Source organism: Medicago truncatula, chromosome 6, assembly GCF_003473485.1.
Source record: "Medicago truncatula cultivar Jemalong A17 chromosome 6, MtrunA17r5.0-ANR, whole genome shotgun sequence".
Classification (NCBI taxonomy): Eukaryota; Viridiplantae; Streptophyta; class Magnoliopsida; order Fabales; family Fabaceae; genus Medicago; species Medicago truncatula.
Window position 1 is genome coordinate 15,496,813 of NC_053047.1, and position 27,173 is coordinate 15,523,985.

General features: G+C 31.5%; 1 protein-coding gene and 1 pseudogene across 1 annotated transcript; both read left to right on the top strand.

The window, feature by feature from the left end:
- Positions 1-781: 781 nt before the first annotated feature.
- Positions 782-5,946, top strand: LOC25496261 (probable choline kinase 3). Its single transcript, XM_013596535.3, has 9 exons — positions 782-856; positions 999-1,047; positions 1,521-1,880; positions 3,619-3,740; positions 3,823-4,018; positions 4,240-4,357; positions 4,458-4,505; positions 5,086-5,186; positions 5,611-5,946. The coding sequence occupies exons 3-9, from the start codon at positions 1,527-1,529 to the stop codon at positions 5,701-5,703; spliced, it is 1,032 nt and encodes a 343-aa protein (XP_013451989.1). The 5' UTR covers positions 782-856; positions 999-1,047; positions 1,521-1,526; the 3' UTR covers positions 5,704-5,946.
- An 18,875-nt stretch (positions 5,947-24,821) lies between these two features.
- LOC120576000 (uncharacterized) lies at positions 24,822-25,622 on the top strand (annotated as a pseudogene).
- The last annotated feature ends 1,551 nt before the right edge of the window (positions 25,623-27,173 follow it).

The following is a 27,173-nucleotide window of genomic DNA, read 5'->3' on the forward strand; positions in this document are numbered from 1 at the left end:
TTCAACCAGCAAACAGAATCTCTACATGATCAGTTACCATGCATCTTCCACAAAAATGGCCCCCACACAAGAATCTCCAACCGTCCAAAATACACAAAGTCCAAAACATACATAAAAAAGTCCAATCACATTTTATAGAAAGCATTGAAAAATTCATTGACATGCTGTATTTTCCATATAATAATATAGTATATAGATAATATTTAATGCACACAATTCAATGATTTATCAAAAAAATATCAATAAAATTGTACTTGGTTCCTAGGTTATTTTTTCTTTTTATTTTTGAACTTGATATTTAATTCAAAAATCGACTTATTTAAAAAGATCAATTTCTCTGCTCACTTGGGAGAGCCCTATTTAAAGGGATTTGGTTTTGCCGCTGCAGCAAAAGCCATAATTTCACACAGTTTTTGATTTTGGTCGTTCATCTGAGATCGAACGGTAAAGATTGAAAACTATGTCTTTTAATTAAAACGATCCGGGTCATATAATTTCGATTGGACGACTGATTTTGGTTACTGTACCCTATTGTAATAGCATGAAATCCTATTTCCATTTAAAGACATAACTCTGTAATCATATTTCCATTTAACGATATAACTCTGTCTGAATTTATCCACCGAAATTGACAGCAGAGAGAACCGAAATTGGTTCATAGGTTATTATTATTTGTGTTGACAAAAGATTGCTTCTTTGCAAGCTTTCTTTGTTTTTTTTTTTTCAATACTTTTGTTTGACTTGTTCATTCACAATACTAATACAAAGATCATTTGTGTCGGTATCTATCTGTCTCTCTCTCTCTCAGCCAAACAATCAACACTTCTTGCTCTCTCTCTCCTCTACTACTTCTTTGGTCTATTCTCAAACTTTTTTTTTTTTTCTATTTATTTTTTTAATCATTCTTCATGTGTTTCATTTATTATTTTATGATGTCAATGTGATGCTTGGTCTTGACGATAATATATATAACTTTTTTCATGTATTCTTCATTGTAGTGGTTTCTGTTTGCTTGACTCAACTTCATATTTTTGTTCTGCTTCAAAGGTTAGTCTTTCTCATCTATCATTTCTTATAATTTCAATTAATGTTTTCAATTTCTAATATTTTTTCTTGAAACTATATGCTTATTTCTTTGTTTGCATGTTTCACTTTTGATTATAATTGCAACAATTTTCTGTGTTTTCAATATCTGAATTAACTACTCTATTTTACTACTTTGTTTTTTTACTCTGTTTTGAATCCATTGTTACAAATTCAAACCATTTTATCATTCACTTAATCTAAAAAAGATTGCAATTTTTTTTCATTTTTCATGTTTTTATTCAAAAGGGTTATTGTTAAACTTTATGTTATAAGTTTTATACATTTTTTGATGAAAAAAAAAAATTAAACTTGATAAATGATAATCAATTATGATGTTTTTTTTCTCAACAGGGTCATCAAGATTTTCTGATTTTATGTTCATGGAAAATCATCATACCTTAACATTAATTTGACATGTTTTTATCCACATGCAGAAAGTGATGGCTTTAAAGACATTTGAATTGTTGAAAGGGTGTGAAACTCATGAAGAGATAATGAAAGTTCTTGCAGCTGTGGCTGTAGATTTAGGTGATGTGATTGATGATGTGAGTACTGTGGAGGTGAATCCCTTAAAGGGTGCAATGACAAATCAGGTTTTTGAGGTGAATTGGCCGACGAAAAGCGATGGTCATCTTAGAAGGGTTTTGGTTCGATTATATGGTGAAGGTGTTGAGGTTTTCTTCAATAGGGATGATGAAATCCAAACATTTGAGTGTATGTCGAAGAACGGACAGGGTCCACGCCTTCTTGGTCGGTTCACGACTGGTCGAGTTGAAGAGTTCATTCATGCCCGGGTATGTGATTAGTATCATCTTGTGTTTTCTTTAATAAGTCAAAGGTAGTTAAGTTGAGTCTAGCAAAAATGACTAGTCTCTCGTAATCGTGAAAATCTTTTCAATTCTGGTACAAGAAAAATTCATACCTAGAGTTAAACGACTGACTTGAATGAGATTACCTCCGATAGAAGGCGATCTATGTTGATAAAATAAAAATCTTGTGTTTTTTCTATTCATTGGTTTGTGGATTAAAATACAAAAATATTGAGTCTCTATTCAGATCAATTAGTTCTAATAATAAATGGTAGTTCATTTTTTTCATGTATAAATCTTTAACAACTTGAAATAAAATAATAGAAAATATTTTGAATGTTTGATAAGTAAATGTTATGAAAGTTGCAATGATAATTACATTATAGTGGTTTCTGTGGATGGGAGAATTAATGCTAATTTTGAAGTCTCTAAGATCTTTCTTTTCCCTTTTGCTTTATTGTATTTTAGTCCTAAAAGGTTTTCTTTTTGGTTCTTCTCTTTTTCTTTTCCAATCTGCTTTATTGTATTTTAGTCCAAAAGCTTTTCTTTGGTTTTTCTATTTTTATATTATATATTCTCTCTCTCTAGGGTCTTTAGATTTTGGTGGCTAGGGCGAACCTACAATTTGGGTCCTAACTAATATATATATATATATATAAACATCAAACTTGATACAAAAAACTAATCAACTTTTTTTAGGGCCTAATAGACCCCTAAAAAAAATTGGGGCCCAAATTTCGTACTTATTTTTTTGGGCTTTGGGCGGTCGCCCTCTTCGTCCTGCTTCAGATACGGCCCTGACTCTCTCTCTTTCTATCTCTCTCTCTCTCTAACTTTGGAGGAATTGAAGTTTAGCCTCTCTAACATGAATGGTCTTTCAGGAAAAAGAAATAATAGAAAAATGCTTAGCTTTGAAAGGCTTCTGGAAATACTTATTCCATTCTCTAGTTTATTTCATAGATGGTTTAAATACAAATATTTTAATATATCACTCTTGCAATTAATTATTTGCCTTTGTTTTTTATATACAAGCATAAAAGGATTTACATGTATATTGTATAAAACAAATGATAGGTATGCCTTTATTAAATCCAAACAATACCGTCCTTGTGATGTTAGTTCAGTTGGCAGGGACAAATGCATAATATATGCAAGGTCCGGAATTCCTCGGCCACCACAAAAAAATCCAAATAATACCAAACACTATGAGTTGTGGAAGACCTCATAGAGATGGACAGAAACTCAAAACAGACATTTTTCATATGTTTAATAATGATTAGTTATATATATATATATATATATATATATATATATATATATATATATATATATATAGTAAACAAAATCATTTTCAATCATCATAACATGGCAATAGATCATAGAAGCTGTGACTTCATATCACCCAGATTCTTTTGTGTTGCATAGTAACATGGCAATGTCATATTGTTAGAAAGAGACAAAAAATTGGCCCTACAACAATAATTGTTTTTTTCCCTTTATTTCAAATCATGACAGTTGTAAGTAACATGATAGAAATCCAAGTTCATGTTCCTTTCTTGTGGGAAAAAATAAATTCAAAGTTGTGGAAAATTTGAGCAAGTAGAATAACTGAATGCAATCACGCGAGTCGTTGTAAGACTCCTGACACATTTTCAATCAGAAGTATCGGTCCTCCAATTATGTACATAACATTTTTTTCTTCTTCTTGTTTTTGGAATTTCAGACACTTTCAGCTTCCGACCTCCGCGACCCTGAAATATCTTCTTTGATAGCATCGAAGATGAAAGAATTTCACAATCTTCATATGCCTGGTGCAAAGAAGGCTCAGATTTGGCAGAGAATGAGGTACTAGTAATATCAATCAGAACAATATTAAAAAAATGTTATATAGTATAAAGAATTAAATATGCTTTCCATATTTTACTAGGAAATGGCTTAATCATGCTAAAAGTTTGTGCTCCCAAAAGGATATCATAAATTTTGGATTGGACAATCTAGATGCTGAGTTAAGTATGTTGCGGGCGTTGTTATCAGAAGAATATCAAGAGATTGGTTTTTGTCACAATGATCTACAATATGGTAACATCATGATGGATGAAGAAACAAGATCAATCACTTTAATTGTAAGTTATCAAGATTAATCACTCTAAATTGTGCTTATATAATATGTTTATACCGTTTAACTTTTATAATCCATAGTCAAAATTAATCTTGTAGGTGCCATTATAGTTTATACCATCACTAATGTACCATCACTTTCTACGCCCTTTTCATTTTTCATCTGTCATATCATTTTTATAAACTTACGTTTCATTCATGTTTTTTCTACTTATCAATGATATAGGACTACGAGTACTCGAGTTACAATCCTGTTGCGTATGACCTTGCAAATCATTTCTGTGAAATGGCCGCAAATTACCACACTGACACGCCTCATGTTCTTGACTACAGTAAATATCCTGGTAAATGAATTGCTCATACATTTTACGGCTTTCTATTTTCAATAATTTTTTTGAGATCATTCTGTATTGCTGAATCATGAATTTGTTTATGGTATACCAGATCTTGAGGAGCGTCGAAGGTTTATTTACACATACTTGAGTTCTGAAGGTTAGTCCATTTCACTAACAAATTCACTCTGATAATGCATTTGATTGTTAAAGATCCGGTATTGGAAATTTTATAATTGATATTCATATATTCTCAAATGAATGAACATTTTCTATAGTTTGTTTGATTTTATGTGGTACTGAATTCACGCCATTTTTCTAGTAGTTGTTTCACTAGCATGCATATATGTGAGTAAATGATGTAAGAACCCTGTTACCTTAAATTTCTAGCGCATAAATGAAACTAAAAGTTAATATGGAAAACCATATTTCTCTTCAATTTCGGTTGGCCTAATCAATAAGAATTGTAACACCGTTTAGATTATCGATTATCCTTCCTTATCCGATGTGAAGCTAGCTAGCATTCGTCTGTTCGATTATATGCTAATTTATAACTCAACGATAAGAGTTTGACCTTGTAACTTCAAGAAATGGAGTTCAAATATCCTTGAAAACTGTTGAAAATGGCCACTTCAAAAAATATGTGCATATTTTTCGAAGTTGCTTATGCACTCTTTAATTTAACTAAAATTAGATCACATTCAAGCCTTCAAAATGTTTATTTGTAAACTTGTACACAGGAGAAAAGCCAAGTGGTGCTCAAGTGGATCAGTTAGCGAATCTTGTGGAAAAGTACACTCTTGCAAACCATCTATTTTGGGGCTTGTGGGGACTTATTTCAGTAAGCTTTTTTCTTTTCACTTTTATATTACTCTACATCTTACTTATATCAAGCTAAATGCACTGTGTTCAGTATGTTACGACTTACGATACATGTGAGCCCTATTTGAATCTAATCGATATGAACCCTATTTGAATCCCGATTCATTCTAATACTACACAAATTTAGCGTAGCTAACCACTTTTTTTGTGTCAACTTTGTATCGCGGTCACTTTTCTTTTGTTGATTGATTTATGACCTGAGCCTTGAATTACTTTGAGACTCGTATACGACATATCAACTTATAATGTTACCGTCACTAAATATTTTTCTTAGGTTGTCATATTTTTATCAGTAATGTATTTTACGATTCATAATAAGATTCGACTCACGATTTAAATCATGACTTGATAATCATAATTAATTTTTTTTGTTCCTTTTGCAGAGTTATGTCAATACAATTGATTTTGACTACAAGGAGTACTCAAGGCAGAGGTTTAAGCAATACCACTTAAAGAAGCCTACTTTATTGGCATAATTGCTTCTTATGTGTTTCTTAGTAAAGTTTAGTTTGTATTATTAATGATGATATAAAGAGGCATGAGTATATATGTAAATAATATATAACTAAAAGTGTGTGATGGATATATATTTTTTACTATCTTTACAAAAAATATTTATATCTTTGTAATCCCCTTTCATTTGGGATTGAGTTTAGGAATGAAACATAGAAGTAATATTATATAGTTATAACATTTAATTTGCTAGAGCTTGAACTTTAGATAATTGTTGAAGTTATGATTTGCCATGTATAATTAACAGTCACTATAATCTTATTGATGATGTCATATTTGAAAAAAAAGAACATACAGAAAGGTTTAACAAACTCATATCAGCTGGATTTCATATGATTGCACATGTTTTCTTTTCTTCTTAATTTCTTTTTTCAATTATTATTATTATTATTATATATATTTTTTCCTTCAAATCATATGCTTAAGACCTAATTATCCACCCTTTAAAGAAATGAAGCAATGTTTTTCTTGTGAGAAGATTAAGAAAGCAAAGTTGCTGATAGGAACAATGATTGTGAGGTGATGTTTAATTTGTCATTATGCCATGTGCTAATAGCTAACCCTACTAAGTGGAATGAGATTTGATTTCTTGTTGTTGTATGCCATGTGCTAATAATGCAAGGTAGATAATTTGTCACATTGTTTTGATTTTCTCTCCTCTCTCTTTGGCTTCACCTGTTGACAACGTCCATTCTCTACCTGACCTTCTTTTTCGTTTCATGAACTTGTTATGCCATCTAAATTTGATGTGACATAACATATCCATGAAACAAAAAATGTGGTAAAACGAAGAATTTCATGGGTCGTTGTCCAACAAGTGATGCTGAAAAGAGAGAAGAGAAATTCAAATAATGTATAATTTGGAGAGTCAAGTCTAATTATTAACTATTGTTTCTGCACTAATTTATACTTAGATTACTTAAATAAACAAAATCTACCAATACCACATCAAATATGAAAATTTACTAAATTTATGATGCCAATACCACATCAAATTATAGCATTAAAATACCTCTTTGTTAAGAAGAGCCCTTTTGCCAGAATCTTGAATCTCATGATCAATAATCAAACATTGCCACATCCGTCAATAAACTACACCACAAATTCCATGAGTCACATTTCGTTAGATGAAGAAGCCACATAAATAACACAAAAAAAAAAACAATGAATAATTCATTAAGATTGTAGTAGAAATTAGGCATACAATTATCTTCAAATAATAATCAACATATAAATATAAACTTCAATGGAATAATAATGAGAATAAATAAGAGACAAATCAAGTAAACTTATCTTTGCTTAACATAAATCATCACATAAACCTAAGATTATAGAATAGAACAACTCAAATTTACCTTAGAGATCAAGATCAAGAGACAAGATAAGATCACATCTTTCAACATAAAAGTTAAATCAATATATCATCACCTCGTTGATGATCAAATAAAGTTAAAAAGTGTTTGTCTTCAACAGTTTTTAATTTGATTTGATCATCAACGAGGTGATATTTTTATTTAACTTCTTTATTGAAAGATGTGATATTATATTTTTCTTCACCTTGTAGTTTTTCAACAAATAAACCATCCTATCTTATAATGGGAGATGTAACTTAGAAAGGAAAATTGGAAGAGAAAATGGTATTGTTTGTTTGTTGTGGGTGTATCTTTTTTTCTTCTTCCAGTGTGTTGCTTGTATTCTGCATACATGTGAAAAATTAAGCTTTTGAATGAGTCACTAAAAGCAGAAATATAGGCCAAGGCTTATCCTAATATTTCGTGAAAATTCAGGTTTTGAAAAATTCTGATTTTGAATAAGTCACTTGCATAAAAACTGTTTTTTAGGTCAGAAAAATGAGGCAAGGTTAGTAAACTTTGGAAAAAATAAGGCTTAATACATCCCCAGTCCCTTAACTTATTTTATTTTCTCAGTTTGATCCCTTAACTATTAAGTGTCTTAATTTGGTCTCATAATTCTTTTGTCGTTTACTATTTTGGTCCTCTCCGTTACTTTTTAACCTTAAATGTCTAAGGTGAACCAACTTTATAGGTGGTCCACCATAGACCTTATTAAATCTTGGGTTAATAGGTCTTTACCCCCTGTAATATAGGTCACTTTTGGTTTTGCCCCCTGTAAAAAAAAAACTTTAGATTCGATCCTTGTAAAATTTTTTTGTTTTGGAAAACCCCCTAGACCAGCTGACTGTGCATTTTTGCTGATGTGGCATGTTCCGTCACTTTTTTGGATGACGTGGCGGGCTGACTGTATAATTTTTTTTTTTTTTATAGGGTATATGTGGCATTAATGATTTTTTAAAAAAAATTCTTAAAAAATTTAAAAAAACGAAAAAATAAAATAAATTCTGGAAAAATAAAAATGATTAAAAAAACGAAAAATAATTATGGAAAAATAAATAAAATTTAAAAAAATCTGGAAAAATTTAAAAATTCTAGTAAAATCTAGAAAATTTAATAAAAAAATCTGGAAAAATAAAAAAAAATTTAATATATATCAAAATTTTCAATAAAATTATTAAAAAAATCTGAATTAAATTAAAATTATAAAAAAATCGAAATTCTATAAAAAAAAATTAATGTATATCGAAATTATATTCTTCACGATCTAATGTTATGTTTTTTTAATTATGAATATACTTTCCAATATTTTGATTTTCTGTATAAAAAATAAAAAAACAAACTTTTTAATTTTGAAAGAAAAATCTGAACTTTCATTTTTAATTCTATTCTTATTAGATTCATAAATTTTGAAATACTTTAAGTTGCTGAATTTTTTATTTTTTTATAAATTAAAACTTCTTAATTTCGAAAAAAAAAATATGATTTTTTTTTTCTAGAATTTTTAAATTTTTCCTCTATTGAAAATAATATGGATATATGAATTTCTTGAAATATATTAATTTTTTCAGATTTTATTTTATTAAATTTTCTAGATTTTTTTCATTTTACCAGATTTTTAAAATTATTCCAGAATTTTTTTTACTAAATTTTTTATATTTTTTCATTATTTTTCATTTACCAGATTTTAATTAATTTTTTCATAATTATTTTTCGTTTTTTTAATCATTTTTATTAATATTTTTATTTTCTAGAATTTATTTCATTTTTTTATAATATTTTTTCGTTTTTTAAAATATTTTAAGAATTTTTAAAAAAAAAATCATTAATGCCACGTGTACCCTATAAAAAAAATAAAAATAATTATACAGTCAGCCCGCCACGTCATCCAAAAAAGATGACGGGGCATGCCACATCAGCAAAAATATACAGTCAGCTGGTCTAAGGGGTTTTCCAAAACAAAAAAATTTTACAAAGACCGAATCGAAAGTTTTTTTTTTACAGGGGGCAAAACCAAAAGTGACGTATATTACAGGGGGTAAAGGCCTATTAACCTTTAAATCTTTTATTTTTAACCGTTTGATCTTTTTCTTTTAAATGAAGACTGTCGTTGGATCAAGGAGAGATATACTGTAGCTTATAATGAACCACAAACACCTAATTTTTTTCCTCCATCTTCTTCCCAAAATCATCTCCAAATAAAACTCTCATTATTCATCATCTTAAAAGAAAGAAAAAAACCCGAAAATAAAAAATACTACTAGAATCATCATCTTCATTTTATTTTCCTTAACATTCTTAAAAAAAAAAAATACTATCAGAATCATTCCTAAAAAATAAAACATTCTCATTCTCCTTCTCTTTTCTTTCTCATGATCTTCATCTTAAATACTATGTTCTTATAAAACCAGAAAAATTAATTTAAATCCTTCACCAAAATCTCAAATTAATTGAAACCCATTATTAATATTAATATTAAAAAAAAAACTGCTTGTGAAAAATAAAAATATTAAAAAGAAAACTAGAATTGAATTGGTAAATCTGAAAAGAACAACAACAAAAACGCAAAAGGAAACAATACAGAAGGAACATCGCACAAGGAATTGGAATCAAAATTGGATTGGAATTAATTTTCCAAGAACAAAAATGCATAAAGGAACAACAGTGCAGCAAAAGGAACAAAAACGTAGCACAACATCAACACAACAAATCTGCTCCCCAAATCTGATTCCGATTTTTCCCTTTTAATCCGGTCCAAATCCGCTCCCCAACAACAACACAACAACAAGAAAATGGGTTTAGATTGGGATTTGGAAGTGTTTAGATTAGATCCAAAAATGGGTTTAGATTGGAATATGAAAGGATTAATGCTGATGATGAAGGATTGGAATTCGAAAATGAGTTTTTTATGAAAGATTGGAAGAAGAGAAGATGAACAAAGAGGGAAGGGGATGAACAAGATTGGAGGAAGAAAGAAGAGGACAAAGGGAACACGGGATGAGAAGATAATTTTTTTTATTTCTTTTTTAATTTTTATTAGTAAGAAATTCAATAGAAATGAATATGATCCTATGTTGTGAGTTCATTGTATATTTGTGCGCTTTCTAAATTCAGCCATTGATCACCAATCTTAAATGACAAGTGGATAAGAGGTTAACGGAAAGGACCACAATAGTAAACGATAGAAGAATTATGGGACCAAATTGAGACGCTCAATAATTAAGGGATCAAACTGAGAAAATAAAATAAGTTAAGGGATCGGGGGATGTATTAAGTCAAAAAATAAAACTCGTAAGAGATTCATTTTTTTTTTGGGCTTTTGCACCGTTTTCCGACCCACCAAAGATGAGCGACTAATCCGGCTCATGCGTAGAGGCATGTCTAAGAGTTTCATACAAATAAGAAAGAGAAAAATGAAGTGAAATTGATTATGATTGAATTAACCAAATTCTTTTACAATGAGGGTATATATAGAAGTTGGTTATAACAACTAAGTATAACTAACTTCTATCTAACCAAATGAAACTAAAATGCAAATGAAATTACATGTAAAATGAGATAACTTGCACGCTAAGCAAACTAAGAACCCTAGATGCTATTTACGTGTTATCTTCCTTCCGAGCCTCTTCTTCTAGTACCCCCCACAAGCTAGAGGTTGGTAGATATCTACCATCCCTAGCTTTGTGATGCATTCATTTAGAGACGTAGTCAAGCGCAACCAAGATGTATTCAGTTGAGTACGAAGATGGAAATGGACCAACACAGTCAATCCCCCAACAATCAAATACTTCAACTTCAAGAATGGTTTGCAACAACATTCTATTCTTTCTTGAGATTCCATCGGTCTTTTGACAATTTTCACAATGTTGACAATGTGCCTATTCATCTTTGAAAAGTGTAGGCATATATAACCCGAATCGAATAACTTTTGCAGCCATTCTTTCTCCGTTGAAGCGTCCACCATATGGTGAATTATGACAATGCCACATGATTTTTCTTGCTTCATCATTAGCTCCAGGCTTCCATTCATTCTGCAATCATATGTATTCAGAATAACAACATTTAACTAACTTCAGCTTCTAGTCTTCAGACTTTGATGAACTTTAGCTTCTGATGGTTCTTTAGACTTTCTGATGATGTCAGCTTCTGATAGTCTTCAAACACTCCTTGTCTTCAGACTCTAGTAGACAATTTCTGATGGTCTTCAGACTCTGTCTTCATTCTTGCAACACTAGCTTCCTTTTTTTAAATTCCATTGCTCTCATTTGATCTTCCAAAACACCTATACTTTATTTAAAGACATTTAACTTTTTTGTCTATAGTCCTGCTATTAGCCTGTATTTTCGACAGGCTATAATAAATAGGGTCAATCAAGTTTGACTCAAGTTGTGGAGAAGTCTGATCGATTTCGACTCAGAAGCTGAACCAGGTTCGTGAACTTAAAGAGATTTCGCCGTTCGATGGAGAGGCTTCGACAAACAAGTAGAACATCAAAGAGAAGTTGGTACTAGATAGACGAGCCAAAAGCAGTTATTGTCGAAGAGATATTCATTTGAAATTGAAATGATACCTAGGGTAGTTTTTAGCGGTTACATCCATAGGGAAAACGACTAAATTCACATACACACAAGACTTACACGCTCAAATTATCCGCACTATAGGAGAAACGAGTATACAAGTTGCCAATGTATGAATCTGTGTACCACTTTTAATTCATTTATGCAATTTTAGCTTTTCCCTTAAATTCGTTGTAATTCATCCTTTTTTCTTAGCAACCTGCTTCAAGGATTAGACGCGTGTTCGATCCCGATTCTTACACTTTTTGGTTTACATCAAGAACGTTCGCAATTTCTATCAAACATAATCACAATATGCCCCGAGATACTGGTTGATCTCTCAAGTTAATCGTTTACGAAAACCAACGTTTGTTTACTAAGAACCAGGATAAACAAATTGGCACGCCCAGTGGGACTGTTTGTGTTATTTGTGTTAGAAATATTCAGATAAAGCAGTTTTTCTGAATAATTTGTTCGTTTTCTGTCTTTAAATCTTCTGATTTTTGTTGTGCATGTTCTTAAGGAGCAAAAAGAAACTCCCATAAATGGTACGTAATACACGTAACAAAGATTAACAATCTAGTCCATCAGATCCATCGATGGAAGATGCAACATTGGAAGTTACTTCACAACCGCAAAATCCACCAGTTATGCCAACCGCTGGCGTAAGTCATATAGAAACGTTGGGGGCAATGGTTCCCACTCACGTTTCTTCGACGATACCCGCTGGGCATCAACCGTTGCTGTTGTTGCACAATCATAAGTTGGTTTTGGAAGTCAATCATTTCTGAATACATGGTTATTCGATAGAAACCAAACTTATGGTATGCCGTCATCTTTTATGGCAGACCTCCATACTAATCCATCATCTGCTCCAATTTTTAACAAATAGGGATCATCCCATACATATTGTGCGGAATCACATAGAAACTTCTTCTTTTATTGCCAAGTGAAATTCTTCGGAATGAACCCCGTTGCTTTATAGTTTGCCATGTAGGCAAACCATGACCTTTCTTGCACCATTAGCAACTTTTCATCCGGGAATTCTTCAAGCACCTCTTTCTCATTCATTGTTACTTCATCATTCACCAAGCTTGAAAGATGATTGGCCACCATGTTTTCGGTCACCCTTTTTTCTTTGATTTCCAAATCAAACTCTTGAAGCAAGAGCATCGAATGAGACTCCGCTTGGAATCGGATTTGGTGATCAAGTACTTTATGGTTGCATTGTCAGTGTATTTAATTTAGAGTGATTTTAAATAAATGGTCACTTTTAATTTATTGAGTCAAACCGTGAATATTACTATTAGTATTATTATTTAGTTAGGTTGTGTGTGGTCATAAGCTATGATAAAAAAGAAGAAAACATTAGCAACTTAAATGTTACGATGGCCAATAAAAAATAAAAAAAAAAAGACTTTTGATTGAATTGGTTTGAAGTTGGAAAGAAGGAGGTGCAACAAAAGAAAAGAAAAAAAAAAGAATAGAAATTAACAAGTGGAAACATGCTGAAATATAAAGGGATGTGGGATTTTATTCCTAGGTTGGTTGACGCAACATCCAGCAGAAGTGAAAGGAGATAAAAACCACGGAGGCACACGAAGCATTGATTCACGCACTACTACAATAATGACTTTTAGCAACAACGTGATTGCAACACTTGAAAAATTGTTAGCTGATATAGTAACAATTGAGTAAAAGTGTTACATCCAATACAACAAGTACCATCCCCTCCTTCAAAAAAAAATAAAATAAAATACCATCCCTAAAAAAAAAAAAAATACAAGTATTAAAAGAGTAACAAGTACCCATTCATTATTCATTCACGTGTTAAATTTTTTGGTCAACAATAGTCAAAATAAAATAAATAAAAAAAGTATTATAAACAATTGAGAAACACTTTTCTCTCTCTTCCCTCAAAAATCACTTTTCTCTCTCACAGAGATCTCACCATCGTGATTCAGCAGAACCACCGTCAAGCTTCACCACCGTCGCACACCTTCAACCACCGTCACGCTCACACCATCAACCACCGTCAAGCTTCACCGACGAATTTCTCATTCCGTCGAGCTTCTCACGGATTCTCATTCTCAACCACCGTCTAGCTTCTGTCAGAACCACCGTCAAGCTCCACCGTCACGCATTCTCATTCCGTCGAGCTTCTCACGGAACTGAATCTCACCGTCGAGCTTCACACTTCAACGACCGAGCTTCACAAATCCTTTTTCCTCTTTCGCTCACGCAGGTAACACTCTCGAATTCTTCTTCGGTTTCGCATTTTCGCGCATTCAGTTTTGATTTCGCTTAGATTTCATCGCAATTATCTTAGATTCGTGTTTTTTTTTTCTTTTCTGTTATGAATCATCTTTTCGTTTACATTGTTTGAATTTTGTTTTGAAATTCTCTGTGTTTAATTTTCGTTTCACAATTTAACTCAAATTCTTCTTGTTCTGTTTGGCATTTGTGATTTATAATTTCTTTGAAATTCATGTGTTTGATGTTGCCAAAGAATAAGAAATTATCCTAGAGTGGATTGGTGGATTTGTTATAAATTGAAATTTAACTCAATTTTTTTGAGTTATGAATCGAAATTAACTTCACAGTCGCCGCAGATCCATGATTTTCATTCGCAATTTAACTCAATTTTTGTTCCAGTGGATTTGTGATTGAAAATAAAGTTGTTTAGAATTTGCTGATTACTCTTCAAACTCAATTTTGTGATTTTTTGAACTGAGTTTTTTCTAATTTCGTAGGAATAAGAAATTGAACTGATTTTCCTAACAATAATTAGGGAGTGGATTTGTTATTTTGCTCACAGTTTTGTATTTTTTTGAAATCTGCGTTTGATTGATGTTGTCGCGTGCGTAAGTATAAGAAATTTAAGTGAAGTTTTGTGTTGAGAATTAGTAGTAATTAATGAGTAGTGTGTCGACATGTTAGTGCTTGTTGTTCATAGAAATGAGTTTGTAGTTTAAGCTTTGTTACATGAGGCAGAGAATGAAATAGTTTTAGATATAGTGATCAATTGTTCTAGATTTAGACTATGGTACCTGGATATAGATAGATAATAAACGCCATTAGTATGAATAAGTGTTACGCCATTACGTAATATACAAGTATTAGGCCAGAGTACGACGTTGTGACCAAGTTGAGTATGGGGAATTCAGATTCTCTGTTGTCACTAATCAGAAGGTTTAGACTTTGATTTAGATTATTGATGTACTGCAGCGTGCAATAAGTGACAACAGAGAATCTGAATTCCCCGTACTCTACTTGGTCACAACGTCATACTCTGGCCTAATACTTGTATATTACGTAATGGCGTAACACTTATTCATACTAATGGCGTTTATTATCTATCTATATCCAGGTACCATAGTCTAAATCTAGAACAATTCATCACTATATCTAAAACTATTTCATTCTCTGCCTCATGTAACAAAGCTTAAAATTACAAACTCATTTCTATGAACAACAAACACTAACATGTCGACACACTACTCATTAATTACTACTACTTCTCAACACAAAACTTCAGTTAAATTTCTTATACTTACGCACGCGAAAACATCAATCAAACGTAGATTTCAAAAAAATACAAAACTGTTAGCAAAATAACAAATCCACTCCCTAATTATTGTTAGGAAAATCAGTTCAATTTCTTATTCCTACGAAATTCGAAAAAACTCAGTTCAAAAAATCACAAAATTGAGTTTGAAGAGTAATTAACAAATTCTAAACAACTTTTTTTTCAATCACAAATCCACTGGAACAAAAATTGAGTTAAATTGCGAATGAAAATCATGGATCTGCGGCGACTGTGAAGTTAATTTCGATTCATAACTCAAAAAAATTGAGTTAAATTTTAATTTATAACAAATCCACCAATCCACTCTAGGATAATTTCTTATTCTTTGGCAACATCAAACACATGAATTTCAAAGAAATTATAAATCACAAATGCCAAACAGAACAAGAAGAATTTGAGTTAAATTGTGAAACGAAAATTAAACACATAGAATTTCAAAACAAAATTCAAACAATGTGAACGAAAAGATGATTCATAACAGAAAAAAAAGCACGAATCTAAGATAATTGCGATGAAATATAAGCGAAATCAAAACCGAATGCACGAAAAATGCGAAACCGAAGAAGAATTCGAGAGTGTTACCTGCGTGAGCGAAAGAGGAAAAAGGATTTGTGAAGCTCGATCGGTGAAGTTTGAAGCTCGACGGTGAGATTCAGTTCCGTGAGAAGCTCGACGGAATGAGAATGCGTGACGGTGGAGGTTGACGGTGGTTCTGACAGAAGCTCGACGGTGGTTGAGAATGAGAATCCGTGAGAATGCGTGAGAAGCTCGACGGAATGAGAAATTCGTCGGTGAATCTTGACGGTGGTTGATGGTGTGAGCGTGACGGTGGTCGAAGGTGTGCGACGATGGTGAAGCTTGACGGTGGTTCTGCTGAATCACGACGATCTGCTGAATCACGGTGGTGAGATCTCTGTGAGAGAGAAAAGTGATTTTTGAGGGAAGAGAGAGAAAAGTGTTTCTCAATTGTTTATAATACTTTTTTTATTTATTTTATTTTGACTATTGTTGACCAAAAAATTTAACACTTGAATGAATAATGAATGGGTACTTGTTACTCTTTTAATACTTGTATTTTTTTTTTTAGGGATGGTACTTTTTTTTTTGAAGGAGGGGATGGTACTTGTTGTATTGGATGTAACACTTTTACTCAATTGTTACTATATCATTATATCAGCTAACAATTTTTCAAATGTTGCAATCACCTTGTTACTAAAAGTTATTATTGTAATAGTGGAATTAGTGCACTTGCTAAATATCTATCAATCTTCACCCATTGTTACTAGAAAATGAAACACAAACTCTCATAGGACTTGCCGAATTTTTAAACAAATCTATACTCTCATTAACACTTGCACGAAGAAAGACATTTCAAATAATTTGTTGGAATTATAAATGGAAGGAGGCCATTATCACATTTGTCTACGAAACAAAGAAAAGCACAGCTGTGCCATGTAGGAGAATTATCATTTTCTGCAAAAACAAACACAGTCATTGCCATAATCATGGCCATAGTCATAATAAAAAAATGTATCTCACTCTTTGCCATAGTTGTTCATATAAAAATTGTTTTTATCTTGGTATATGTTAAGTTATATTTGACTATCTAAGTGAAAGAAACAACCTCCATTTATTTTCACAAATTAAATAAAAGACATGTTGAGAACGTTTCGCCAACTTAGTGAAAAACTCATGCTGATGATTATATTAAACGTTAATAATATAATAAGTTTCATTCCTTTAAAAAAAAAGTTTTATTCAATTGATTTGAAACGTTATTATTTGCAAACATTTTTATTGCATTGAAAACTAACGAACTCATGGTCTAAATCTAAATTGGGTTAATGGTATAAAGAAAGTTTTGACAAAGTCATGAAGGTTTTAGTACCGTTTACATTCATTTTGGTTACAAAACCATGATATGTTTTGACACTAGAAAATTATTAGAATAAAAGGTATCAGCAGTAAATAGAAAAGAGGAAGAATAAACAATACTTGAAGCACAAGTTACTTGGCTTTGCAATACAAGTCAACATTTAGACAACTTAATTTCATTTACATTTAACCTAAATTTAGTTATTTATCATTTCTGATCAAAAGGCTTTCATTCTATTTGTCCATGAACATGCTACTGTTTTTCAACAAATCAAACTTTTTCTTTAAATTTCTAAATTCTTTTGATTTACTCAGACAACTTCTAGCAAGTTCTTTAACAACATCAACTAACTCTTCATGAGTCAGTTTAGAAAATACATCATCATCATCAGAATATGATATAGATTCTCAATCAGAAGTTGTTGCGGTCGTCCGACCAAAATTAGCTTCTTCATCATCATTGTTAGATTCTGATTCCTCGTCAAACTAGTCCCATGTTGACATAAGACTTTACTTGAGCTTGCTTCTGTAGCGCTCCAATTAGAGGATTTTTCTTTGACTGTCCCTATGCTACTCGGGACAGTCAGCAATAAAGTGATCAGGTTTCTTGCAGTTGAAGCATCCATTCTAATATTCTTTCTTGTTGTCAAAACATGATATTTTTGAACCATTGATTCTACCTGGAAACCTTTTCTTCTTGTTCGCGTATCTCTTGGTCAAATATTACATCTCTTCAACATTTGAATCAATGTCAGAATCTCCATCAGGAGTTTCTTCTTCTGAACTCATTAGCTTGAAGAACTTCAACAGATTTTCCCTTGGATGTCAAAGCAATAGACTTGGACTTCTTATCATGTTTATCTCCAGCAAAATCAATCTCATGTCTTTTGAGAGAACTTATCAGATTTTCCAAGCTTAGCTTGTTCATGTCCTTTGCTTCCTGAATGGTTGTAACCTTTGGTCTTAAAGAAAGACTCCTAAGAATCTTCTTTACATGATCAAGAGCAACATAGAGTTTGAAACCTTGAATACATGTTTTCAAAATCTTTATCCTCCTTAATAATGAGAAGCTTATATACAAAGAGATTTGCAACAAACTTCTTTAAGAAACTAAAACTAACTTTCTAACTTGGTTAACAAGCTAACCAAAGTTAGTTACCATAAACTCTAAGAATTATTCTAACTAACTGAATTCCACAATCTAATACCAACATCAAGTAGAAAATTTCCACGCTCATATGTATCTTGACGTGACCTATGTTGGTGTATTCCTTTAAACCATTATGTTGGCGTATCACTTTTCAATATTCTCTCTAGCACTCACTCTTTTATAAGATGAAATCAATGTATGTCACACTACTTTGTGTGGTGCATTTTTAAAATGTAGATCCACAATGATTTAAAATTGCTTAGTCAAAAATATCAAATCAAGTGTACCAAATCGTTTACCAAATAATAAAGGGATAAGTAGAGTATCGTATCCACATGGATTGACATTTCTTCCAAACAATTAGCGTTAATTATTTTGATTTGACAATTTAAAATAAAAGAGTGAAGGGTTAGAGATTGTAATTTATCTGTTTGCAACAGAGAAAGTTACCTGTTTCGTTGTAGAAAAAGTAAACAGCGGTTAGGACTCTTCAAATCCCCCTATCTTCTGGTTGAGGGTCCAAGTTGTTTGACGCCTATGTCACGGAAATACAACTCCAAAAAAGGCTATAAATACCCCTTTTAAGATCATTCTCACGGCATGACAAAAATAGTACTAACCCTAATTTCTAATATTGTACTTTCTGCAAGTATACCCATATCATTTATTCCCAAACAAAATAAAACAACTCATAATTTATTTATTTTAGGAAAACACAAATTATCATCATTTCAGTTTTCCATTCCTTTCAATACCACTATCAAACACCGATCTCTCAATTAACATTTTTCTCCCATTCTCAAAAATAAATCAAAATGCCTGAACCATTGTTATCTGATCCCCATATCGAAGGGATGGATGACTTAATCAAGATTCTCAACTGCACATTGGTGCTAGCGGAAATCTTTATAGTAATAATGCCCCCACTCACGAAATGGAACCCAACGTTTTCCAAATAGAAGAGATCTCTTCATTTTTCAATATATGCTAAGTTCTTATACAAGTGGTCGTCAATATATTTCTTTAGACTACCGCTTGGATAAGAACTTAACATAAATAGAAAAATGAAAAGATCTCTCTTAGTTGAAACGTTGATTCCAATTCGTGAGTGGCTTTATCAGTATAAAGATCTGCACTAGCACCTATGTACTATTGAGAATCATGATTAAGTCATATATCCATTCGATATCGGGATCAAATAACAATGATTCTTTAGTGTGGGAGAAAAAAGTTAATTGGAAGATCGGTGTTCGGATTAATTTTATCAACAATGCTATTTATAGCAAATACATGTATCTTGAAATCATCCTGTCTTGTGTGTTTGCAAAATTGATGACATCATTAACACCCATATTTTGTGGAAATCAGGAGATAGTGGCCAATCATGTTTGTTTGCAATGCACTCGGGATAATATATTTCGCTGGAAGTAGCATTATTCTAATTTTATAGTGGTATTGAAAGGAATGACAAACATAAATGATTTGTCTTTTCCTAAAATAAATAAATTATGAGTTGTCTTATTTTATGTGGGAATAAATGATATGGGTAATGGCGCTAACATGGAGAATTTAACACTTAACCAACCACTGCCTACACACTAACAATAATATAGGCACCAATAATAACCGCTCAAATGAGTTGGTGATGATAGATCAAGAATATAGATGCACTTCTATCACATGAGATAGATTAAGCATGTGTTTGGAAACTAACAATATCACGGCCAAAAATCACGTTTGATAAGAAGCTACAACTAGTAGATTTTTATTATCAAGGTGAAAATGGGTGAAAACATGCGGCAGCGGTGGGTCACCGCTCAAACAAACAGGCACTAAGAAGACGAGGATCACGCATACATCTAAACTTTTTGATCATCAACAAAAAATTATCATGTCATGGGTAATTATGCTAATCTGGAAAATTTCAGGATAAATTACCACTTTAGTTTGTGGTAATTTTCCTATTATTGAGTCCAGTCTTTCATCATTAAGTTGTTATTAAGTCAAGTATTTTTACTATGAGGACATAATTCATAGACCGCATTATCTCTTTGTTGTAGTAAATAGTAAATATCTCATTTTTCACTATAACACATAACTTATAGGCTACATTATCTATTCGTTAAGCAAACGGGGGTAATGTATAATTTACTATAAGCGCGTTACTCATAGGTTCGTTCTCTCTTCGTTGCAGTAAAGACAAACATTGAATTATCAATAAAATATTAGAACATAGTTTGAAATAATTTTCCTTACTAAAATCAATTCATGTTGTTAAAGCTTTTAAAACATTGCAATCGTAATTAAATCCATTCATAGTATCACATGAAACTTGCAAATAAAAGTACTAATCCTTACTACTTTGCTTAACCATTAAAATTTCGCCCTTATTATTTAAAAGCCAGTAACACAATTTGAATGAAATGAGATTCTCTTTTCTAAACAAAATATAATTTGTTTCTCCCATAAATAAAATTATAACTTAGAAAATTGTCACAAGGTAAATTAACTATTCATAATTGTAAAGAATCAACTTGATCTCTAAAAAGTAAGTTCCACTGATTTTGAGCATCAACAAAGTAAGTTCAACCATACAGAAATCTACTAAAAACTGTGCAACAGAAAATATAATATAAATTTACTAAAATCACCAATTTATAAAGTTGTGTTTTTGTAAAGCCAAAATTAGAAAGAATATTTGCTACTGCATTCTTCAAATATCACTACTTTTCATAGCTCAAATAAGTCCTAAAAATATATCAGTTATAGATTTTACCTCAAAGGTTCTCAGCTAATGGTTTCAATGAATGAGTATTACTCCTTTCACTTCCAACTTCAAGACCAACATATTTAGCCCTTTACTGGAAGAGAAAATCAAATTTCCAGTGACATTCTTAAGCTCCCATGTTTCTATTACTTCCAAATTGAAGAACAAACTTATTCTCTTACATTCTTATCCAATTTAACCCAAACATTAATCATTTGGGATCTACATGCCACGGGCTCAACGATTTTTCTTTGAGAAAAGGGAGAAAAGTAGTTTATCTTTTCCTCCTAAATTGTAATTGTGGGTGTTTCGGTTGTAGAAGATTTGAGGTGGATATTCAACAATAAAGTAGAACATTTTAAGAAAAGAGAAATGGAAACATCTCGAATTATTGATTAATAAAAAGTAGGCTTAAATATGTCTTTAGTTCATGCACTTTCATCAGATTTTAGCATTGATCTTTACACTTTATTTTGTTTGGAATTGGTCCCTACACTTTGTAAAAATATTAGTATTGGTCCCTCTGTTAACTTTCTGTTAAAAAAAACACAAAACTATTGGTATTGGTCCTTGCACTTTGTAAAATTATTGGTATTGGTCCCTGCACTTTGTAAAACTATTGGTATTCACTACTAGAAAATTCAGATTTTAGCATTGATCTCTACACTTTATTTTGTTTGGAATTGGTCCCTACACTTTGTAAAAATATTAGTATTGGTCCCTCTGTTAACTTTCTGTTAAAAAAAACACAAAACTATTGGTATTGGTCCTTGCACTTTGTAAAATTATTGGTATTGGTCCCTGCACTTTGTAAAACTATTGGTATTCACTACTAGAAAATTCAGATTTTGCGACGGAGGGATGTTGTAAAGATATCACATTAGCGACGGGTTTTGCGAGGGTTTCTGCCGTCCCTACGTATCCGTCATAAATTCCGTCATAAATGTGCATTTTCCAAGTTTTGTGAGGTATTTAGCGACGGTTTTATTCCATCTTTAACTGTTCCGTCACATATTCCGTCGTAGATTCTCTAATACTTAGCGACGTTCTTGAATGCCGTCACAAAGAGATTATCGCGTTTTTGGTATTAAATGATGAAAAGTAAATTAATTGAAATTTTTGGGTGAGATGAGACTCGAACCCACAACCTTGTAACATGGATCAAGTATAATTACCACCACACCACAGTTTCTTATTTGTTAATTTGTTTATTTGATTTTTATTAATACTAAGTTATATCAGTTTATTTTTTTCAAAATCTTTCCTTTTCTTTTCTACTAACAAACGCTTGACCCACTAATTTATATTTTTTTCAGTTTTTTTTCTTCTTCATTTTCACTTATTTTTTATTCAAATTTTAATTTTAATTCAATTGTTATTGTTTTTATAATATGTCAAAAAAAAATCACTTATTTTTTATTTAAATTTTAATTCAATTATTTTTATTAATATGTCTTTATCACTTGTAATTTGGGCGAGTTCCTATTTACCCTTATAAAAAAAAAAGTTGAAATTTCAATCTGAAGATTCTCCACAAAACATTTATGTCTCCACTAGACACTGATGTGACACGCCACTATATAATTATTTTAATTTTGATTTTTTTAAAACCTAACATGTGTGTAATGGTTTTTTTTTTTTTGCGATGTTCGGGTTTGAAGCCCGAACCTTGCATACATTATGCATTGTCCTTACCAACTGAGCTAACCTCACGGGGACACATGTATGTAATGGTTTAAAAAAATAATTTAATTTCTGATTTAAAATTATTTTAAAAAAAGATGTAAAAAGTAAATAATTTGAAAATTAATTTTCAAAAATTAATAAAATCTTTTTTTTTTTTTGAAAAAATGTAAAAAAATGGATTTTTTTTTTATTTCAAAAATCAGAAAAAACATTCAGATTTTTTTCTCAAAATAAAATTGAATAAACCATAAAATTGGTCTTTATCTTTATATTAAGTTCTCAATTTGGACACTCACTCAATGTCTTGTGCCTTAGCCTCATCCAATGTGTCAAGAGCAATTCTCTTTTTGTTAAAAGCTTTCCATTTCCTTACAGCCAAAGGCGTGAAAGCCTTCTATACACTGATCTGTTCAATTACTCTTCTCTTCAACTCTTCTTCATTCCAAATCATGCTTCATTTCCAACTCTTTACTTCTCTACAACATGGTAACTCTCTTCTCTCCTGAAAACAAACCCTTCCATTCCTCCACCATCCTCGTCAGAGAGCAATCAACCCCTTCTGTATACAACATCTCTGTACCAATCGAAAATCAAAGAGCAAAGATCTCTTCTTTTCTCTGTGTTCTCAACACCCATTACAGGTTTTCATCTCTTCACCTTTCTCATAATCAAATTCTTAATCAACCTTCTTCATTTTTCACTTTTTTCATGTGAATCCAGATTTTATTTATCTTTTTATTAATTTTTTTTATATTATTTATTTTTGTTGAAAAATGAAGCATCTTAGCTTAGTTAGTTGGATACACGTTACACAATTATTAGATAATTGTAAAGTTGTGATTTTTGTATAACAATCAACATTCTCTCATATGTGGAAATTTTGATTCATAATGAAGAAATCTCTTTTTTACTTACTTAATAGATCTTATTTTGAAAATGAATTAACATGCCAATTCACTCAACATGTGTAGATCTATTAAGAGTCTTTTTTATTTTTATTCAAAATTTAACATAAATATATTGATTTTGTTTGGATAATTAGGATTTCAGCAGAATGTTGACATATAGACTAGGATGAGTAAGACTGAATTATCAAGGATGAAGCAACCACTTAATCCGCTGGCAACCTTGATCGATTGTGAGCTACGAAATGGAAAAACGGAGAAGCCTTTTGTGAAGTATGGACATGCTGGTTTGGCAAAAAAAAGAAGAAGATTAAAAAAAGAATAGTTTTAGTTAAGCTTTCTTATTCCTTAGACAGACAGTGTCATTGCCTCGCTTTCTTATTCGTGTGATTATGGTATTCTTTGACGCTCTTATTTTGCTTCTTTTTTCTTCTTCACTAATCTGGTTTTCATGGTTGGTATATACTTTTCTCTTTTAAAAGAAACCGACTCATTTTCTTACCTAATGTGAACAAATGTTTACAAGTTGCATGCTGTGAATTTGATAACAGGAATATGGGCAATCTTGAGGAATAATGAGATGCTGACGTGGCCAGAGAAAATCAAAATTTCAATCGGACTTCTTCCAGCCATGCTTGGTGGGCAGGCGTATGTTGAGGCTCAAGATGGTGTTTCTGTTAAAGAATGGATGAGAAAGCAGGTATCGTAGTTGTCTTGATTCCGTAACTGTGGCAGTTCATAAATAGATTTATATTCCTTGGTTAAATTACCAGACAAGGTCATGGGCTGTTATGACTTGAAAATTTCAGATAGAAATCTTGTCAGTTTGTAAATTGAGTGGAGCGACTCCTAACCATCTTAGTGATACTGATAAGTATTCTGAAATGAGTTGATTTAGGATGGATTTCCAGTGACTTGATGATGATGATAAGAAGTCCTTTTATCATTAAAATTCACATTATCTCATATGAAGCTCTGTATAAATTTACTTTCATGCTACTTAAAGCTATCAGCTCAAACAAACTATGATATTATATTTGTATTAAACAAACTTTAAAATTAGTATTTATAATTGTCCTCATGTGTATTGATGCATGCTGCTACACTCTAACTCTGCCATCATGTGCTATAATTATTTTTGGTTATCTAATCATGTATATTGTTGTATATTACATGCTTTTGTGCCATAATTTTTAATGTTATGCATGTTTATTATTGTTCATCAGGTTCTGACATCTGAACATGATAATCTAATGTTTCTTCACTTGGAAAGAAGTCATGATAACTTGGTTATTAGTTAAAAACTAGTTTTAATTTGTTTAACTTGTTATTGGTTGGTTTATATATGAATTTAATTGTAGTAATTGATTTAATTTCATATTTTTGTAAGTAAGAATTAAGACAAACTCTAATTTTGTAGGATGAATATGAAAGACGGATTTTTGAAAGAAACTCACAACAAACAAAGGGGGATGATGTGTCTAATGACCATCAGTCAGACAACTTCATCTTCTTGGACGTAGTTGGAGGAGTCGACAAGAAAGGACGTATTTATGGTTTGGGGACAGAGGCAGGAAAATACAAGCCTTCTTCATCCAGGTCATCTGATGGCATCTCACCATCTGAATATGAGCATATGAGGACTGCAATATCTAAAATGTCAGCTGAAAACATGGAACTCAAGGAACGGTTGAAGACTAACGAGGAATTGATTCGTGCATCACAGGAGGTGTCACGTTTAGCTCGAGAGCAGGCACAACAGTCACAGGAGGATTCACGATTGCTCCAAGAGCAGTTCCAGAAATTAATGGAGTCTTTTACACAAGGCCATTCGCATCTACCTCCTTATCAACCTCATCGTTCGAGTTAGGATTAACATCTGTGTCCACCTACTTGATTATTTATCATATTATTTTGAAAATTTGATTATAGCTTTTAGTTTAAAGTAAATGTTCTAATACTATTTAGTAATTATTTCAATATATTTTGATGCAAAAGATAAGTGGTGTGATTTTTGTGAACGCAATCAAAAAGGTTTTTCATCAAATATTAATGTGATTTTTATCGTATTTTATCTTGTGATTTTTCATCACCTTGTTTTATATTCCAAAAGTGTTTTGAGAAATTATTGAGAAATTTTTTAAACTAATTTTAAGGGAAAAAAAAAAAAAACTTATTTGTGACGGAAAATATGAAAGTCACAAATATTTTGTCTTGCAGTGTAGCGTCGGATATCATAGCGTCGCTATTCAAATTCCCAGATATTTTGCGAGGGAATTCTTCTCTCAGTTATTTGCAACGGAAAATTTTAACGTCGGTATTTTGTGACGGAAAATTGGCTTACATATATCCATTCTGTGGGAAATTTAGCGACGGAATTTTGGTGTTTGCGACCGTGTCTGTGCTTCCGCAATTAGTGACGGTTTTGATATTCCGTCGGTTATTGTTTCCGACCCCCATTATTACGACGGATTTTGGAAGCGTCGCAAAACCCGTCAGAAAGTCGTTTGCTACGGAATTTTAACGCTTTTGCGACGGAAAACGTCTGTCGCTAAATCCGTGTTTTCTAGTAGTGATTGGTGCCACGTGGCATGAGATGATTAGGCCACGTGGCACTCCGTTAGTTTTATGTTTTTTTTTAACAGAAAGTTAATAGAGGGACCAATACCAATATTTTTACAAAGTGTAGGGACCAATACCAAAATCTGATGAAAGTGCAGGAACGAATTTAAACCAAAAAAGTATCATTAATATAGGCAGAAAGCAATATTTCTAATGCTAAAATTGTGTTTATTTATTTAATATTTCTTACTCTTCTCGATTATTGTAATTATTATTATTATTATTATTATCATATGGAGCATTTCACAAATGAACCAAAAATACTTGAACCTACTCCTTTAACAAAACAAGAGGTAGAAGGGCATATAGAAGCAATGTTCAAATCTGAAGAAGAAAAAAAAGAATTACAAGAAAATTAGGAAAAACATCTAAATAGAATAAGAACTTGCTGTCTAAAAACATTGGCTCCTTATATCTTTTTGTTAGAAGAAGAAGGAACATAAAGAAACTTATTGCTTAAATTTGAATCATTGTAATTGTTTTAGAAATTGGTGCGCATAAAATCGTTGAATAAATTATTAAGATTGTAATAGATATTAGACATAAAATTATTTCCAAATAATAGTCAACATATAAATATAACCATCAATTGAATACTCATGAAAATAAATAAGAGAGATCAAGTAAACTTATCTGTAATAGTGTTGTATAATGTAGCCATCGACACTGTTCTAATAACATAATAATAAATAATCACATTAAAAGTTAATATGTTTTAATAAGTTAATATGTTGTCAATCGATTAATTCAAATGTATGTTTACTAATGTGATTTTTTATTAGACGCCATGCGCTATTACTTATAAACGCATAATTGTTTGAATTCTAAACTTCTGATTTTGCCAAAGACATGTCTTGAAATTGCCCTCGACGACAATGTAGCACCTTTTTATTCTACTCGTTAAAGGGATGACACAGAGCATTATAAAGCT